The sequence below is a fragment of the Lithobates pipiens genome, unplaced genomic scaffold (assembly GCF_037356315.1).
Source record: "Lithobates pipiens isolate NorthernLeopardFrog02 unplaced genomic scaffold, aLitPip1_a1.2 Scaffold_25, whole genome shotgun sequence".
Lineage (NCBI taxonomy): Eukaryota > Metazoa > Chordata > Amphibia > Anura > Ranidae > Lithobates > Lithobates pipiens.
The window spans coordinates 41,779,452-41,798,792 of NW_027507787.1; the positions used below are offsets into that span (position 1 = coordinate 41,779,452).

A 19,341-nucleotide genomic window follows, 5' to 3' on the forward strand; every position below is an offset into this window, starting at 1 on the left:
CTTTTTTTTATATTTGTAATCCAGCAAGAAGAAACCCTATGTTGCTAGATTATAATGGATTGGGGTATACATGGTTGTTTTGCATATAACTTATTTGTACTTGTCTTCGCAATAAAAAATAAATTATATGTGTGTGTATGTATATAATTGTGCTTTTAAGGCCAATCGTTAAAGAAAGCAGTGTATGTAATCTATGGCTGCCAGCGTTGATTTTTAATGTCAGTATTGTAAGACAAACAATTGTGTTCTTTCAGTGCTCTCTGTACTTTAGTAAGTCTGAAGTTGTAATGTCTTTAGTCTTTACTGTAATTTACAAGCCGGTTTATAATCCTAATGATAATGCAAATAACTGACGCCCTAGTTCTCAGTTTTCAGTAGTTGGGCAGTGTGACCGCATGGAGAGGATATCCTACACACCTGAGCTTATACACTTCCTGGTTCAGTGTAATAAATGCCACATGCACAAGTCTCAGTCATTCATTTTTGACACTGCAAGCTAATGTTGAAGTTTTATATTTTTGCATCTGTACTGTAGTTTTATTTTTTTCTGCCTTGAATTCTTTTGTTTTAGTTTTCTTTTTTTGATATACAATACATATTGGGTGACCAGGTTACCATTTAGAATATTGTTAAAGTGTTTGGAAAAAATGGGCTTCGTTGTACCCATGTGTGTTTCTTGAGGATTATTTTATTTTTATTCTATTCAAATGTGCATACATTCTAGAATTCTGTCATTATTAATTATGGGGGAGATGGATTCAACTCTGTGTTTGTTTGGGGGCTACAAAGTCAAATCGAGGAGCCATAGAATGTTATAGTGAACTGCTTGTTGTATAATGCTCGCGTCAGCTCCATCAACAAGTTAATAACTTTTTAATTTTTTTTTTCAAAATGTGAAGATAGGTTCGTTAGACCGCCTAAATGTAATTAAAGAGGTATATAACTGCACGTTTAACATGCCTACACTTAAAGCCCCACCGCTGCGCCAATAGGTGTTACTCCAAGTGCTTCCGCTCCCCTTAAACCCTCTCACTAACTTCAGGTGTCTTGCACGCTCATGCTCGTTATATACACTTTTTTTTATTTTTTTATTTATTTATTTTTTACCCTCAAAGGGTTAAAACATCACACCGAAATCCAACCATGCATAGGGTAAAAGTTCTCTCCACATGAAAATAAAATAAGTGCTCCAATAGTGTGATATTGTTTTAAAACAATTTAATGAATAAAAACAAATCTCCAACTATTACTCGCATAGTTCCAAGTAAAGCAAGCCTAAAACAATCCTCCTATTACTAGCAAGTGATGGTGTATTGTGGTCACAGCGGACCTGCAGTGTTTGACCAGTATCTCTCCCTCACTGACTCATCGGACTCGATCGTCGCTTCTGGTTTGACGTCAGATGTCACAGCTGGTGGGTGAACAGCCACACCCTGGCGTGCTTCGCCATCACGACTTTTATACATGGGATTGGCTGTATGGCACGCCAACCCTTCCCTTTATAGTCTTCAAGTCCATTACTGGCGGAAGTGTTTACTGCACATGCGCACACTACGTGTCCCCGCAACCAAAATAAACCAGCCTTTAAGTTGTTCACATTTTGTATTGCGGGACATCACATTAATTCTGGTCAGCATGTTATTGACATTCTTATCCATATCCCCTATCAAGCAACTTTACAGATGCCCGTAGCGGGACGGATAATCTTGCACAACACTGTAATCTATTTTCCCAGTATTAACCAAATGTTGCATGTAACACAATCAAATGTCAAAATCTATATTGTATTGCATATATCAATTCAGATGTTTCTCAAAGCCCTATTACTAGTCAATTATATAAAGCCTAAAAGGGGTAGGGAGCAAATACTAAAAGAACTACAGCTGCAACAAAAAACATCAAATATCTATGGTGAATAACAGTAATAAAAAACATAAGTTGCGCTTTTTGTATAAAAACTCTAAAGAAAAATGACATTGGAAAAAGTGATAAAAAATAGTATGTAAAGAGTAAGTGACAAATGAAAAGAAAAGTGAATTAAGTCCATACGTGGATCAAACAGAACAATGATGGTATGTAAATTTTGAGTCCATACACAGATCAAAGACAAAAAAACTAATGAAAGGAGATAAGCCCAATGAGGAAAGCAAAACATCCAAAATTCATCCACCTTCACCGTGAAGGAAAAAGGGGGGGAGGGTGTAGAGGAGATCCCCCCCAATAGGAGGCGAGTCACAGTTGGTATGTCAATGCCCTTACCAAAGACTGGACCCTCTAAAGAGCGAGGTCTTAATCGCCAGCAGATACAGCCCTCTGCAGGGACAGATGGATCTCCTGTGACTCTAGCCTCAAACCTCCGTGATGTTCCAAGATGGGCAGGACCGCGATTCCAATCTAAAAGTATCACTCATTGGTCAGGAAGATTGTGAGTATAAAAAACAAAAAGCTCCAATAGTATAGTTAGTAAAATAATTAATCGGAATTAAATGGGGCATAATGGTGTCAGTGCGTAGCCATGCCCTACGTTTCATCATAGATGATGTCTTTACAGGCATCTATGATGAAACATGTAGGGCATGGCTACGCACTGACGCCATTACACCCCATGTGATTCACCCTCTCTCCCCCTCTTTCCCTTCTCAGTCAATTATATAAACCTAGAGTATTTAATATAAATATATTAGGGCTGCAACTAACGATTATTTTCATAATCGATTAGTTGGCCGATTTATTGTTTCGATTAATCGGTTAATAACCTTTAAAAAAAAGTGGGTCAAATTGATTAGAGGTCGACCGATATATCGGCCGATATTTGCCGTTTTTTAAATAATCGGCATCGGCCGATTTTGCTGATAAAAAGCCGATTTAGAACTACAGCAGGACTTTGAAATGACTTCTGTAAGAAGTCAGTGTGAGTTGCCTGAGTGGTCATAGCAACACTTTCCTCTCTCTGGGCAGACTGCCAAGAAAAGAACTAAATGATACAATGTTTACACTGAATGAATGAAGTCATCTCAGTGTGTAGAAGTTCTCAGTTTAACCATTTAAAGACTAAATCTTTTCTGACACTTGTTGCTTACAAGTAAAAATCCTGTATTTTCTGCCAGAAAATCACTTAGACCCCCCCAAAAATTATATATATTTTTTTAGCAGAGATCCTAGGGAATAAAATAGCGGTTGTTGCAATATTTTATGTCACCAGGCATTTGCACAGAGGTCTTTCAAATGCATTTTTTTGGGAAAAAATACACTATTTAAAAATAAAATAAAAACAGTAAAGTTAGCCCATTTTTTTTTTTTCGTCCAAAAGTTTTGACTACCTGTTTTTATTTAATAGGTTTTATTTTATTTTTTTTTTAAATCTAAATCATACATACAAGTAAACTGATTGGAGGTTTGTTTTGTTTAATAAATGTTTAAATGTAAGAAATTTTCTGTATCACTTATGAAGGCTGCTTTCACACTGGAGCGTTGATGGTAAAACGCAAGTTTTAGCGGCTCTTTACCATCATTTTAGCGGTGCTATTTGGCTGCTAGTGGGGCACATATAACCCAGCTAGCGGCCAAGGAAGAGGTTAAATGCGCCCATGAAGCACTGCTGCCAAATCGCATTGCAGGCGCTTCGGCAGTGGTGCCCATTCATATCAATGGGCAGGAGTGGTGGAGGAGCGGTATACACCACTCCAAACGTGCTGCTTGCAGGACTTTTTTTTTAAGATCCTGCCAGCGCATCGCCTCAGTGTGAAAGCACTCTGTCTTTCACACAGACTGCAGGGGAGCCGTTTTGCAGGCACTTTACAGGCGCTATTTTTAGCCCAAAAGCGCCTGAAAAACGCCCCAACGGGAAAGGTGTGTTAGATCAAGGGGGATTAAAAAAAAAATAATAATAAATAAAAAAGGAAAAAAAATATAAATAAAATAAAATCGGCCTAACATATCGGCCCAAAAAAAATCGGCATCATATATCGGCTATCGGCCGCCATGATTTCTAAATATCGGCATCGGCCAGAGAAAAACCCATATCGGTCGACCTCTAAAATTGATGTTCATTTTCAACCACAGTGACGGGAAAATTTGGAAATAGAAAACTTCTTAGTCAAAGGAATTTTCAGACAAGTCAAAATTTCAAACAAAATTCTTTCATTCAGCGAATGTACAAAGATTTTTCCTCTGAATATTCTCATCTGAAAACTGATCTGTGTGGCCAGCATAAGGCACGGTGCACACCTATGCAGTTTGCTTTTGATCTGTTTCTGCAGTACGTTTTGATTTTTGCGCACATGATTTTACTGCAATTTGCATTTTTGCCTTTTTTTTGGGCAGATTAAAAAAAACACAAATTGCTGAAAAAACGCATTACATGCTTTTCTGCAGCTTCTCCATTGAAGTACGGTATATTGAACCAATAAAGCACTATTTTGCGTTTAAAAGTCCCCAACCCTTTCAGATGTGAACGTGTCTCACAGGCAACCATGTAAATGAACTGTAATGCATTTCTGCAAAAAGCACATAGATGTGAACCAGGTATAAGACATTTACTAACATAATGGGGTTAAACAAACTAAAATAAGCCCTTTATAGTAGAAAAAAGCAGATAATCACTATTGTAAGGGGCTCATTTTTTTTTACTGTAGAACTGTAATATTTACAGTAGCGATTATTTGCTCTTTTTGTACTATAAAGGGCTAATTTTAGTTTTTTTTAACCCTATTATGTTACTGGCCGATTAATCGATTATGAAATTAATCGATTATTATTTTCCTAATCGATTAGTTGTCGATTAATCGATTAGTTGTCGATTAATCAATTATTTGTTTCAGCCCTAAAATATATATATATATATATATATATATATATATATATATTAGTGTGTGTGTGTGTGTATAATTAAAAAGTTATAATGTCTTATATTCAATTTGTTTTTTTTTTTCCCTACGGAAAATGTCTTGTGGTCAGCATTAGTGACACTACACATGCCTCTTGCTGATTTTGACTGTTCTGCAACATATGCACTTCCTGCATGAAAAAAAATCCCTTTTTTAAATCGATTTTTTTTTTAATGTTTGTTGGCTGGGTGGGTCCAAAATTTTCCTTACCACCTGGTCACCAAAAATAAGGGCTCTCCTATATATAAACTTAAGTTGGTCAGGTAGAACCACCCCCCAAATTTCTGTCCATACGTAAAATATACCAGTGTCTATTAAAAATATTTTCAACTTCCTTATACTGGTAATGAAAGTTAGATATGAAACCCTATTTATTGATCAGTAGATGCTTTTGAGGCCCCTTCTTCATCAGACATTGAGTTCTAGGTATATTTGCTACTTCATTTAATTGTTTATCCAGGATGTCCCCTCTATATCCCTTTTGTACAAATTTTAGTACATTCACTTGTATAATTAAAGAGGAACTGCATGTTGCTCACATAATTTGTAATAAAAACATCTTTGCCATTCTTGAGCTTCCCACCAACCACTTTGATATATATCTATATCTATATATCAAGAAATCGATTCACCCCTCCCCAGATGATGTATATTGCTGATTTTTGCTTATTCTTTCATATAACAAGTGGAGAGACTTCTCTGCTCACTCATCTGTCAAAAGAAAACATTTGGGCAGTCTGCCAAGTTTAGAATATGAAACATTGTAACTAACCTTCCTTCTAAGCTCAAAGGAGTACACTTTGTTAAAAAAAAAAAAAAAAAAGTCTAGGCAGTCTGTTTTCAACAAGGTGTAAATGCAGGAAGTTTAACCACTTAGTCGAACACTTCTTTCTTAAGTTTAAAATCAATATTTTTTTGCTAGAAAATTACTTGGAACCCCGAAACATTATATATATTTTAGCAGAGACCCTAGGGAATAAAATGTCAATTGCTGCAATATTTTATGCCACACTGTATTTGCCCAGCGTTCTTTCAAATGCATTTTGGGGGGGGGGGGGGGGGGAATACACTTCAGTGAATAAAACGAAAACACAGAGAATCGTGATCTATCTTTTAAGCAAAAAAATAAAAATTGTGATTCTCATTTTAGCCAGAATCATGCAGCGTGAATGTTTTACACACTCTGTACTTGCCAAATATGCTGCAGTAATGTCCCTCCACTAAGTCTGGATGGAGCCATTTTAACTGTGGGCAGCTGAATCTGCTGCCTGTTCACTTCCTGGATTTACAGAGGCACACTTCTAGTGTCTCTGTCTCTCTGTCTCCTCTTCCTTTCCCTTGCAGGGGGGTGGTAATGAACCCAAAAGCAAACATTTGTCATGTTGTCGTTTACCAATTCTTAGATGTGATGGCTGCATTTGTCTTTCTTTTCACCTTGTGATCCCACCAGTAAAGCTGGACATATATGTTCAATCTTGTACATTTTTCCTTTAGATTTACCAAAATCCATATAATAGGTCAAAACTAAACGACTTCCAATTAGGCAGGCCCTTGCACTACACACAGTGGGTATAAAAAGTCTACACGTCCCTGTTAAAATGTCAGGTTTCTGGGAGAATGTGGTGGAAGGGCCGAAGCCTCTTATGGGTTCCCCACCCTTTTTTATATTTTTTTCCCAGGGGTCAGTATTGTCCCTCCTTTATTTTTTCTACGGGAAGCATTTTCTTTCGGGCTTATCACTCTAGACCTGTATAATGTTCTTGTTTCGGGGCAAGTCATGTGTTTGGTGTCCTGATAGGACTCTCACAGGCAAACACTAGGTAATCGGCACAAGTAAATACTATGAAATAAAACAAGTCAGCTATGAACAGGGAAGCAGGGTTGCCATAGAAACGTTGGATTGAGAAGGCATGGTTAACAGTACAGGAAGTGCTCAATGTAAGGGCGGGAATGCACTCCACTGTGGACTCCGCAAACAATACATAAGATGGCACCACCTTACCCCTGGAAACAAGTTTTTTTTTTTAGAGTTTCTTTAAACAGTAAGTAATAAGCGATTTGGGCTGGATTACAGTGGCTATAGTTTGATAATTACTTATAATGGACTAAATGAAAAGAAGTATCAGGGTGGGAGAGTTTACTTCCTCTTTAACAGTGGCATATTTTTAGAACAGTGCTCACACATCAAAATATTAGTGTTGTACTCACTGGGAGAAGACAGTGATTGTTAGCGGCTATAACAGCCACTAGCGATAATTTCAAGTGAATCCGGTAAGCTGGTTGTACCCAAGTTGAGCGATGTAATAAACTTGGTACATTCAGCCTGTCCACACAGTCCAAATCTCAGATGGCCTAAGTGTCTTTATTATTAAATGCAACCTCCCCCCTCCCTACCACCTGTTCTGCCTAACTTGTCTAAAAAAAAAAAAAAAAAAAAAAAGCTGTGTACTTATCTTTAATTTACTCCAGTCCGATCACATGATCCTGCAACTGGCTCAGGGAGCGCTCGAGAGCGCCAAGTCGTCCCATGAGCCGCGACATCACCCATAGGCTTCCATGGCCCAGTTGTTGGCACTCCCCCCCCCCCTCTTCCTTGCAGCAGCCACTTGGTGACGCCTGGTTTCTGGAACTGCAGATTTTGTGGGTGGGTCTGTTTTCCAGGGCTCAGTGGTTGAAGCCGTGATGTCAGTAGACTCCCCGCCCACATCTACACTCCCCTTATCAACATGCATTTTCTCCTGTGTTTCTTACACTGAACTTCTGCAATGATCACTAACATCCAGTCAAAACCCAGAAAAGTCCCCACATGACTTCAGCATGCCAAATCATGCTGAGGTGTGGAACTGTCAATCCTGGCAGAGCAGCATAAGAAAGGAGTGGGAGGGAATTAAAAAATAACGCATGTCTCTTAGGCTAGTGCATGAGATATGTAAATCGCCTGTCACTCACAGCAAGGGGGGGCATTTGACCGTTTTTCTCTGTTTGTCAAGATTTATCTCACTGAACAATAAGAGGTTTGCTCAGAGCTGGATTAACTCTTTGTGGCAAGACTGGGCTCAAATGATAGGAAATCTTATACTCCTACATCTTGACACCAAAAAACAAAACAAATTCGGCTTTACATCCACTTTAACAGAGCAATCAGGGAAAAGTAGCAATTTCCCATTGCAGTAGGATATATCACCAGCATGGGCCGCTCTAAAGATCTTGTCCTGACCCCAAAAGTTCAGCAGGCAGAGTATCAGGCGTTTCTTACCCTCTTTAGGTCATCCTGAGGGTTTGAGGCATTTCAGAGCAGGAACTTCACCAAGGGAGTGAGGAAGGTCTTGTTAAAGGAAAAAATGTAGATCGCTCTCCAACAGCTCTGGGCGAAACACATCTGCCATGCCCTGAACAATTTTTTTGTCTTAGAATTCAGTTACTGTGGCTATTAGCTTGTACATGCTGGTTATTGAAATCCAACTTTAATAATCTGTAACCAAATGACCTGAGAAGGTGTCTGCATATACACAATATTTTCATATACTTAGGATGAAGACATTGACAGTGCATAAGAGAGGTTTGGTGGGTAGCTAGAAGCAGGAGACTGGCACTGGCTCATCAGAAGCAAACAGTAGCAGTTAAAGAGGAAGTAAACCCTGATGAGTTTACTTCCTCTTTCATTCCCTGCAAAGGTAAAGCATAATGGACTACTATGCATCGCATAGTAGTCCATTATGTGTCACTTACCTGACACAGGAGCCAGCGAAGTCACCGCTGTCCCCTGTAGTCCGGCGCATCCATTTTCTTGGTGGGTCTCGCTGCTCCGCCGCTGTCATTCGGCGAAGCCGCGATGACCTCACCCCCACGCATGCACACGGAAGCCACCACTCGCGGCATATCGCCGTCGACCGCCGCTATCTACGGCGCATGCGCCGTAGACAGCTTTGCCTGTCTTTCGGCAAATATCTCCTAAACTGTGTAGGTTTAGGAGATATTTCTTGGACCTACAGTAGTGTGTTTTAAGGGTTTACAACCACTTTAAGGCAGGTTTTCTAATCTTCTTCTGAGAGCCATTGGCTGATTGTGTTCAGAGACTTCCTATACCCGTGAGATTGTTGTCATCTGTCTGTGCTTATGTGTTTGCAGACAGTGTACAGGTATGGATAATCTTGCATTACACATACGCTCAATCATAAAGGGAAGGATGATTGTCACCCATGTGACTGTATTTTCATCCCTTTGGACTCTGAACCCTGAAAATAACCACCACTGAAAAAAAGGGATTCCTTTCTCTGATTGGCGGAGGTGTAAATAGTGATGTCAGCCACCTGCCTCTCCACTGTCGCCAAAAATTCTGGCAGCAGGAATTTGCACATAACACCACACCTCTTACTGTACATAGCTTATGCTACCAGTGCAATAAGGCACACCCTAGTTGGCTCAAACTATTTAGGCTACATTCACACATCCGTAAAAATTTTACTGATGCTTCTGGGGCAAAAGTTCCTGTGTAAGTGTTACATTCAAGTCCTGTGATATCTCTCAATATAATGTAATGCCATTGTAAGCCAAAAAAGATAGGAGGGTTTAGTTCTGCTTTAAAAGCTGTGTTAAAGTGGAACTAACCTCCCCCCCCCCCCTTTCATTACAGCCATGGAAGCTGCCATCTTAGCATTTGTTTGCTCTGTAGTTGTCATGGTGCTGCACATGTGTGGTGTGTTAAAGGGATTGTAAAGTTTTTATTTATATATAGATAGATAGATATATTTAAAATAACAAACATGTTATACTTGCCTCCACTGTGCAGCTCGTTTTGCACAGAGTGGCCCCGTACCTGCTCTTCTGGGGTCCCTCGGTGGCTGTCTCGGCTTCCTCCCTCAGGTACTTCTCACGTTCATGCGAGCTCCCTCGCATGGTGAGAAGCATCTGCGGGCGCGCTCCCGTGATACAGCCGGTGGCTATAGCCGCTCGCTGTATCACACGGCCCGGCGCTCTGCGTCAGTGGATATGATTGACAGCAGCGTGAGCCAATGGCTGCGCTGCTATCCATCCACTCCAGCCAATCGGCGGCCAGACTGAACGGTGGAAAGGACTGAGGGGGTGAGGTAAGTAAAACGGGGGGGGCACTGACAGATTTTTTTTTTTTTTTTTACCTTACTGCATAGAATGCATTAAGGTGAAAAAACATTTACCTTTACAACCCCTTTAAGCAACCAGCCATTTGATGGCTTCTCAGTTAAGTTGAGAGCACAAGTAACAGCTGCATTCCTTTAGGGCCGGTTCACACAGCGAGGCGCGGCATCTCCGACTTGCCTCGCCGCGACCTGCGGGGACCTCAGCGGCGACTTGCAGAGGACTTCTGTATAGAAGTCAATGCAAGTCGCCCAGAAGTAGTACAGGAACCTTTTTTCTGAGTCGGAGCGACTCGAGTCGCTCCTCTCAGAACGGTTCCATTGTACAGAACGGGGGCGACTTGCGGGAGCGAGGCGAGGCGAGCCGTGTCGCCTCGCATCGCCTCGCTGTGTGAACCGGCCCTTACTGTAACCCAGCCATAAAACTTGGAGTGCCACTGCAGGCTGTCCTAGTGTTGCTCACAGCACGTGGTAAATCACCCGCAATACACAAAAGGTGAGATGTGGCTTCAGTCTAGCTCCCCTCAGGCTATGCTGTCTGATATGGGTGGGGCAAAATGTTGAGGTTGCACCAAGTTTTCGCCTTCCTCTGCATCAACTCTGGTTATGTGGGATTGTATGATATTTTTATTTGTTTATGGTTGAACTAGAAGGCCTCCTGTCTTTTATTTTTTTATTTTTTTCCAACCAAATATGTAATTAGATACCCAATATGTCCAACCTTATGTAGAAAAGTCCTGGGCCTCTTTAGGTCTATTGGTGACCTCTAGAATTTGGGGACAGCTGACCTCCTTCTGGGTAGAGTGGGTGTAATGCAAGATGAATTGATGCGCTCCAGATACTTCTTGCAAAGAAATTTATTGTCTCTTAAACAGAACTGTGGGAGAGAGGATTGGGGCCAGGACACCCTTAAAGAGGAAGTAAACTCTCCCACTCTGATGCTTCTTTTCATTTAGTCCATTATATTAACTCATTATCAGACTAAAGCCACTATAATCCAGCCCAAATCGCATATTACTTACTGTTTAAAGAAACTTTAAAAATCTTGTTTCCAGGGGTAAGGCAGTGCCATCTTAAGTATTTTCTGAGTCCACAGTGGAGTGCATTTCCGCCCTTACATTGAGCACTTCCTGTACTGTAAACCAAGCTGCCTTCTCAATCCAACGTTTCTATGGCAACCCTGCTTCCCTGTTCATAGCTTACTTGTTTATTTCATAGTATTTACTTGTGCCCATTGTCTAATGTTTCCCTTTGTCAGACTTATCAGCTTCAGCTGATAAGACTGCAGTAATGGCCAAGCTTAGATTGTATGTGATGTCACTTGGTCACATGGTGTGTAGGAGGAAGCTCTGAGTGATTAGCAGAGTTCAGTGTTGTGCCATAGGAAGTCCTGATAACAGATAGATAAGACCCAGAGTGTGCCTTTAAATCAGGGGAGATCTGGGCATGCTCAGTGACTTCATTCTACAGAACAACAAGGATTACAACAATACTGACCAAGTAAGGAGATATCTACAGGCAGTGTTCATTAGGGTTTTTTCTGCTGATTTACATGGGACAAAGTTGTGGGGGAGGGTTTACAACCACTTTAAGTAGATGCAATGTTAATTGGCAGACTCCGAGACTTCTATAGGCAGTCATACAGGGAAAGGTATCCAGCCAGACACCACATCTGCATGAGTAGCAAATGCTGTCTCCTATAGCAACAATCTTGCAACAGTTTCTAATAAAGGTTGCAATGAACTCTTTCACTTCTACAAACCTCTATTGTAGAACTCCACTCCACCGAGCTCTGCCTTTCACATAGACTCCCTGATCCACTGCCACTGGATTCCCTGAGCTGTCCAATCTTCTCGCTCGGTGTCTTCCTCAAGCGTCACCCTCGCTTCCCTGCTGGGTCCCTGGCTTGACACTCAGATACTTCTCTAGCTTCACCCTTGCTGACACTTTTTAGGTTTCTTGATTGGCACACCACAAGAGGCGACAACTTCCCCTCTACCTCCGACCACAACTGGTTCCCTGGCTGGTGGAGCCGTTACTTCTGGTTGAACTACTAGACCGCAGTCCCAACCCTGCACTACTTCTGGATACGCTCTCAAATGGCTTAGCAGCCAGACATCCCCAGGAAAGGCCATCAGTTTCTGGCCTAGCAACCTGGGGCAATACAACCACCCAGACAGCTGTCCAGGTGGCACAGAACCCTGATCACCTGACTCCACCCAAATAAATAGGGTCTCCCAGCAGGCCAAGGGACCCCAGAAAATCTCTGCCTATTGGCTGAGACCCCCATTCATTCCTAATCTGTCCTTACAATGCCTTTTGTCTTATCTAATGTCACCAGACACCTGGCCATCTAGTGACGGAAGAGAAGTGCAGCAATTCCAGAACTGGCGTGAAATCAATTGACCAAGGCAACTATCATTTGGCAAATTTTAATAGCAACCCTGCCTAAACATCAGGGTGCTACACTTACATTTGTGTGTGCCCGTGAAATGACCACTAACTTCAGTACCATATGTTTTGCCATAGGCAAGCTGAGCTTGGGATACATATTTGGGGGGGGGCACAAACAGGTTGTGGGGAGCACTTGGGCAGACGCCAGGGCGAACAAAATCTCGTTGCAAATGGCGACCTGGTGCTTGGGGTTTGTTGAGCCCTGCTGTAAAAGGATACCTCTGTACACTAATGGTATTTTAGGGTTTGATCAGTACTGTCACCATTTCCTTTGGAGTATCCCTCTGCTTGCTGCAAATATATCCATAACAGACAAATGGAGATTAGGTAGTCTCAAGCTCTCCCTTAATTGTCATAACAGGTTGATTGACTTGAAGCTTCAAGAACGGAGGTTTTGCCTTTTCAGACCCCAAGAAATAAAAGACTAGAAGGAAATTTGCCTCACCCACAGTAACCTAAAGCCTGAAATACCTGTTTTGTTCAAAGTGACAGTTTTCAGTTGAAGCTCTGCTCTTTAGAAAGACCGGCTCTTCTAGATTAGAGATACTGAGAGAGTGCCAAGTGACATGGTCAGTTTGCTATAATTATGATTTTGTAATGAGAGAAGCAAAGAGGCGGTCACTTGAATTTGGGCTTTTAGGGGTGATCTGTGCAGAACCACTCCAGTGCAAATAGAAAATATTTCAATGTTTTTACAAGGAAAACCAGGGCTGATTGCAAATCTAAATTTAAAGGTTTCCAATAACCTTCAGTTACAAAATGGCTTGTGTAGCAGTGTTTATGAATAAGTGTATTTTTTTTTTTTTATGTAGTAAATGGATACGGGAAAAAATATGTTGTGTGTGTGTGTGTGTGTGTTTTGTTTGTTTGTTTTTTTAATCCTGAAGGGTTTTATTTAAAGTGGTATGCCAGGCAAACGGCTAATACTTGAAATGGATTTATGTTTACCATTTTATTTATTTGCATTAGTAAGCTTGTTCATTGAAATTTACACAGATCCGCTGCAATGCACAGAAATTCAATTTTATGTTTTTGGTTTCAGCTTCACTGCTTCCTAAATCACCTTTCTGCACAGAGCTGATAATGGGGGCTGGACAATTCCCAGATTTCATGTCAGATTAGGGGAGGGGGGGGGGGCGCGGGACCATGTTGGTAGGGAGGCTGGCACTGAGCTGTGAATTCATGGGTAATGAAAAGAGAAGTGTGTGTTGTTTTTTTTTTTCCTCCATTTTACTTGGGTGGATTCAGCATCAGTCTGTCAGCAGCATCTGTCGTTCCCCCCCCCGTACATCTACACTGAGAACTGAGTGGTCAAACATCGCCGATGGCTCAGTTATCACAGATCCCTGAGCAGAGAGCTGCTGACTGTCAATCAGCAGCTCTCCACTCTATTCCTCCTAGCTCAATGGAGCTCTGAGCTGTGGAGGCGCAGGGAGCGGCCGTCTCAGCCTATCAGCGGCTCGCTGAGATGGTTGTTAGTCCAGGCACCTGGCGGTTCCAGACTTTTTTGACGCTGTGCCTGGACTGATATCAGTGCCGTCCGCAGAGATCGGACTTCAGTCCAGTCTATGCTGACAACGGGGTCACAAGAGTGCAGAACGAATTGCACTCCTGTGATCCATAGGAGAAGCCCAGCCAAACGAGCATTGGCTGGACTAATCCTTTAACGCAAACGGCCTGTATGGAGGAGGAGCTCACACGGACAACTGGCCACCTGCAGGTCCCAGAGCTTTTCCGCCTGCTGCTCTGCAACCACTTGGTGATTCATCAAAATTGGAGCAGCTGTGCATGGTGAACAATCGTCTTCGTTTTTTTTTTTTTTTTTTTTGTTAAGCCTGGTAAACAATGACAGGCTAAACTTAGAGGACTCATATTATGGAAATAGAAGGCGTGGAATTGAGGGCAGGTGCTCGTGTGTGTGTGTCAGAATTCAGATCCACAAACTGTGTGTGAGGACAGATTATAAATATGTACTTTGTAAAGAGCAGTGGTTCTCGACTCCTGTCCTAACAGGCCAGGTTTGCAAGCTGATGGAAATGCATCACAGGTGATATTATTTGCTGCTCAGTGATTGCAGTATTCTAGTCTGCATCTCCCCAAGGTAATACTTAAAATCTGGCCTGTTAGTGGGTCCTGAGGACTGGAGTTGAGAACCACTGGTGTAGAGGGTTACAATGCAGCTTCAGGCAGATTTCCCCATTTCCAGTCCGCATTACAGAGCGTGGCCGGCTCTCACAGCTCCAGGACAGCCACAGTCTGCATTGGAAAAAGGGTCCTGTGCACCTTTTCGGCTTTTTCAGGTGTGAATTCAGGTAGAAATTTGGACCTGATTCGCACCTGTATCGGTGAACCGGGACGCATCGGACCCCCTACTGTGAGTCACAACAGCAGCAATTGTGAACCCAGCCTCAGGGAAGGAATGTCCACAGACAAGTTTTATAAAGATATGCATTGGATCACACATGTTTTATCATGATTTGCATCTACCCCAATGGCTTGTTTTGCACTTGTCCGGAGATCAGCAATTTTCTGCAGTAGAAAACTGACCATCTTTGGGTGAGCTACAGTAGCGGTGTGGAAATTTTGCAGCAAGTCTGCAGTTTTATGCCCCATTTCTACACCCCACAGCTCAGTTGTGGTGCATGGGAAAGAATAAAATGTCACACTGTTGTGACACTTCGGTAAAAAATAAACAGTTCTGTCCTTTAAAAGCCCAGCAAATTAGTGGTGAAATAAGTACCTTGATTTAATAGATTACAATAGCAGATTTGTTTACCCTTACTGATATCTTCCTTCTCGGATCATAGACAGCTTGATATCACATTACTGCTACTGTAAAGCAAGATTCCATTAAACAGCCTTTTGCTTTTCAATTTCAGCCACACAAAGTGCCAGATATGCTACTAGAAAATGTGGCCATTATCATGCAGTGTGGGATATTCTCTACTTTTTAGGGTGCGGCCATCCTGATTCTGATCTGATATTTGCAATAGGTGGGAAGAACCCATTTTTCATGTCTCATGTGTGTTTTACCTGAACTTCTCTTTTAAATAGTGTAAGGGTGTCCCACAAACACAGCGGGTAATGAGTCTTCTAAAGAGGATAGCCGGAATGATTAAAGTTGAACTCACTTATGCAATTACACATAGGTAGACTGATTTATTTGAAGCTAGGCCGCTGTCCTTCCTTTTTCACGATCAAGGCTGGACATTCGAATAACAGCTTTTGTGTCCCTGCAACCGCACATTGTCTTGATATTCTATCAAATCTCTGAACAGTTAAATACATTTTTGTTAAAATGTTAAGGAAAAATAAAAACAAATGAAGTGTTTTACATCTATGGAATGCTTGCAAATTTCCCGTGTCTTATCCCTTGAAACACACAAGTACAGAAGAATAACTGATGTGTCTGAACAAGGTTTATAAAAATCAACTTAAAAAAATTGATTTGTTTGATTTTAATATATTTTAAATACATATATTGCTGGAAAGGAGGGAAGGGACGGAAAAAAAAAATTTAAGGGGAGAAGGGGGGAAGAAAGGAAAAGGAAATAAGGAGGGGAAAGAAAAAGGAGGGAGAAGGAGAAAAAAGGAATATAGTCCAATAGTTACTCGATGAGAAAACATAAACCCACCTGATACAACAGTGCAAATGAGTATAGGTCCAAGGGTCGAGTATAAAAGGTTGGTTCAAGGTGTGCATATGACCTTTCAAAAGAGAAGTATGGGTTGCGTGTTTTTTATATAAAGATTCATACTTCCCTATGTGGATGCAGCATCAAACCGATGCTGAATCTGTCTCCCCGCTGTCTCCGCACTGAGAACCGAGCCACTGAACATTGGCAATGTCTCGGTTCTCACACATGCCCGTGAGGAGAGCTGCTGACTGTCGGCGTCTCCCCTCTCCTTCTTCATGCTCATTGGAGTGCTGAGCTGTGGAGGGGCAGGGAGTGGCCGTCTCGGCGGCTCGCTGAGACTGCCATCAATCAAGGCAGCTGGTGGATCCAGACCTGGAAGTCGGGATGACGAATTGCACTCGTGTGATCCAGAGGAGAAGCCCAGCCTAAAAAGCTCAGGCTGGACTTCTCCTTTTTAATGATCCAGAGAAAAGGAAAGTTGATTGAAATAATCACCAGATGCAACAATGTATCAGCACGATAGCTGAACCATCAATTGGGATATACATATGTTCAAGGCCAAGTAAGGATAGGCAGCGGTAATGTACTGCCCTCCTAGTATGTAATAAAATTAAGAATAGTGCAGGCCATGCGCCAAAATAAAAACTTGCTTGAGATATTGATAGAGTATGCCCACCTGGAGCGGGCATCCATTGTGCTTACAAGCAGGCTGCTGCAGCCTGCTTCTATGCTCCCCAACCAAATAACAGAAACACGCCGCCTGAGGGCAGCGTGTGACGTCATCGGTTCTGGCTCCCCACAACGTGCATGCATGACATTTTTGTGCACTGGGCACAGCCGTAGGGCAGAGATGGCCCAAGATTTGGTCGGTGCAAGCGCGGCGCCATCCCCAACCTGACAGGGAAAGGCATGCCTCCACCAGGGAGTCGCATATCTGCTGAGGAATACAGGGTATTGCTGGCCGTGCACTCTGAGCACAGAGCAGCCCAGGAAAGCAGATGTGTATTCTTTACTGAGTAAGAGCCCTTTCACTCTGGGGCGGTAGTGGTTAGTGGTAGTGACGGTAGTTAGTGGCGGTAGTGGTAGCGCTTTTAACCTCCACTAGCGACCAAGGAAAGGGTTAAAAACGCAGTGTTGCAGCGCTTTTTTTCCCTGTCCTGGGAAGGAATGAGAGGCGCTTTTCAGGCACTATTTTTAGCGCTAAAACGCTGTACCCCCCTTCGGTGCCACATTTTGGCACCTTTCGGGGGGAATTACAGGTATCCTCTCCCCAATTCTGGGAGCTTCAGCCGTGGGTATTTGCGTCGTCGCTGGGGCTCCTTCCTTCCCAGGCCAATTTTATTTAGTGACAGGAGCTTTGACCATTATTCAGAGATCTTTTAAGAAAAGCTGTTTTGAAGCAAGTGTAAACTAGCCATTAATGTGTGTTGCAGCAGAAGCAAGTGTAAATGAGACCTTGCAGGAAAGGGACAGTATTTACAGGTAATTGAAACAGGCAGATGTATTGTCCCCCATTTCATGTATGACATGTCCACCAGTAGCAGGTAGCAATGCCAGTTCTTACCTTACACTTGCCTCATAAGGGTCAGTGTCATCAGGTTTTTATCCCCTTTAGATCTGATATACCCGCACCGTATACAAGTCCATTAAACTGGATACACACTATACTACTTTTTGTTGTGAGCTTTCCTTTAGATTTACCTTCAACTATGTGGTCCTGTCTGATTGCATAAAAATGTAAAGTGTTTTTTAGGTTTGACCTCAAATTATATGGTTTTGGTAAATCTAAAGGAAAAAAAAAATCTATAGAAAATTGTATAGTGTGTATCCAGCTTTAGAATGCAAAATCAGGACAGACACAGGTCAACTGTTTGTGCAATTCAGTATGAATATTCTCAAAGGCATCTCAAACTGATTGCAGACGCTTGCTGCTTTGCCTGTAAAGGCTTGCTCACACAGACCCCCTCAGTATGTTACAACAAAGCAAGGTCTTTTGGCCACCTTGACAACTGGGTGGAATCCTTATCATAAAAATGTATTGCAGGTACACTGACTTAATAGGAAGTGCTGCAAAACTTGTGCAGTATTAAAGCAGACTATCACACTTGGCACTTTCACACATGACCCTTGTATTATGAAACCATTCAATATGCAAGTTGTGTTGAAACCAAAGCATCCCCTTAAGACTCAAATGTTTTCTGATTTTGCTTACTTCATGTGCTTAGAACTAAATGAGTTTCATTTTACCATGTGTGTCCACGTTTGTCTAATCAGTTTCTTGTTTGATTTTCTTGCAGTATCAAGAAAAAGAGGAGGTGGTTTTATGGATGAACACAGTGGGACCCTACCACAATCGGCAAGAGACATACAAGTACTTCTCCCTTCCATTCTGTGTTGGAACAAAGAAAAGTATTAGCCACTATCATGAAACATTAGGAGAAGCTCTTCAAGGTGTTGAATTAGAATTTAGCGGTTTAGATATTAAATTTAGAGGTGAGTATGTGTCCTTTTTCTGATGTCTGTTAGGTCTCTCAACTGATTTTTCTTTTGGGAATGATAAAACTGAATAATAAACATCATGTGGAACTCCTGGTAATTTGAAAGAAAATTCTTTACTGCTTTTAACTGCATGATATGTTGGGGGTTAAGTAAATAAAAGTTGTCTTTATAGAACTGTTGGTGCCACATTTGCTTTCATATGGCAAGGAAAGGCTCAGAACTGATATAAAGGCATTTCTAAACATGTAGGTCCTTCTAGTTGCGATTCAGTTAGCAGAATTTACACAACCTAAGATAGTCACACATCATTCTAGCTGTATTTATTTATTGTTACTAATTGTGAATATTATAGTGGCTTTGACACATTTTATACCTAAACTAAAATAATTTGCAATCTTTAGATCCAGGTCTAATGCTAGGATTATTGCTCTTGCTGGACAGCACGCTTTTGATTAAATTTTTTTCTTATTTTACTTTTAATAATAATAAAAAAGTCACTTTTATTTCTATTACAAGGATTGTAAACCATCCCTGTAATAGGGGGGGGGGAAAAAGCATGACAGCTCCTCTGTGAGATCTGGGGTCAAAAAGACCTCCGATCTTGCATTTAGACTTCAGTCTTCTGGGGAAAAAAAAATCCCCTTTTTAAGAGCATTGAGCAGAAGTGCGTTTTGATGTCGCTTCCGTCATTTAATGTTATGTAGTTGAGTGGGGGCCATCTTTCTCTCTCGACATCCAGTCTCACGGGGG

At 41.7% G+C, this 19,341-nt stretch overlaps 1 protein-coding gene across 1 annotated transcript in view; it reads left to right on the forward strand.

Moving 5' to 3' along the window:
- The window catches only part of TM9SF3 (transmembrane 9 superfamily member 3), a 93,571-nt gene that overhangs the window by 8,992 nt on the left and 65,238 nt on the right, over positions 1-19,341 (forward strand). The window contains exon 2 of the mRNA XM_077454362.1: positions 18,390-18,585. Within this exon, the coding sequence (XP_077310488.1) occupies positions 18,390-18,585 (196 nt within the window). The remainder of the gene's footprint in view (positions 1-18,389; positions 18,586-19,341) is intronic.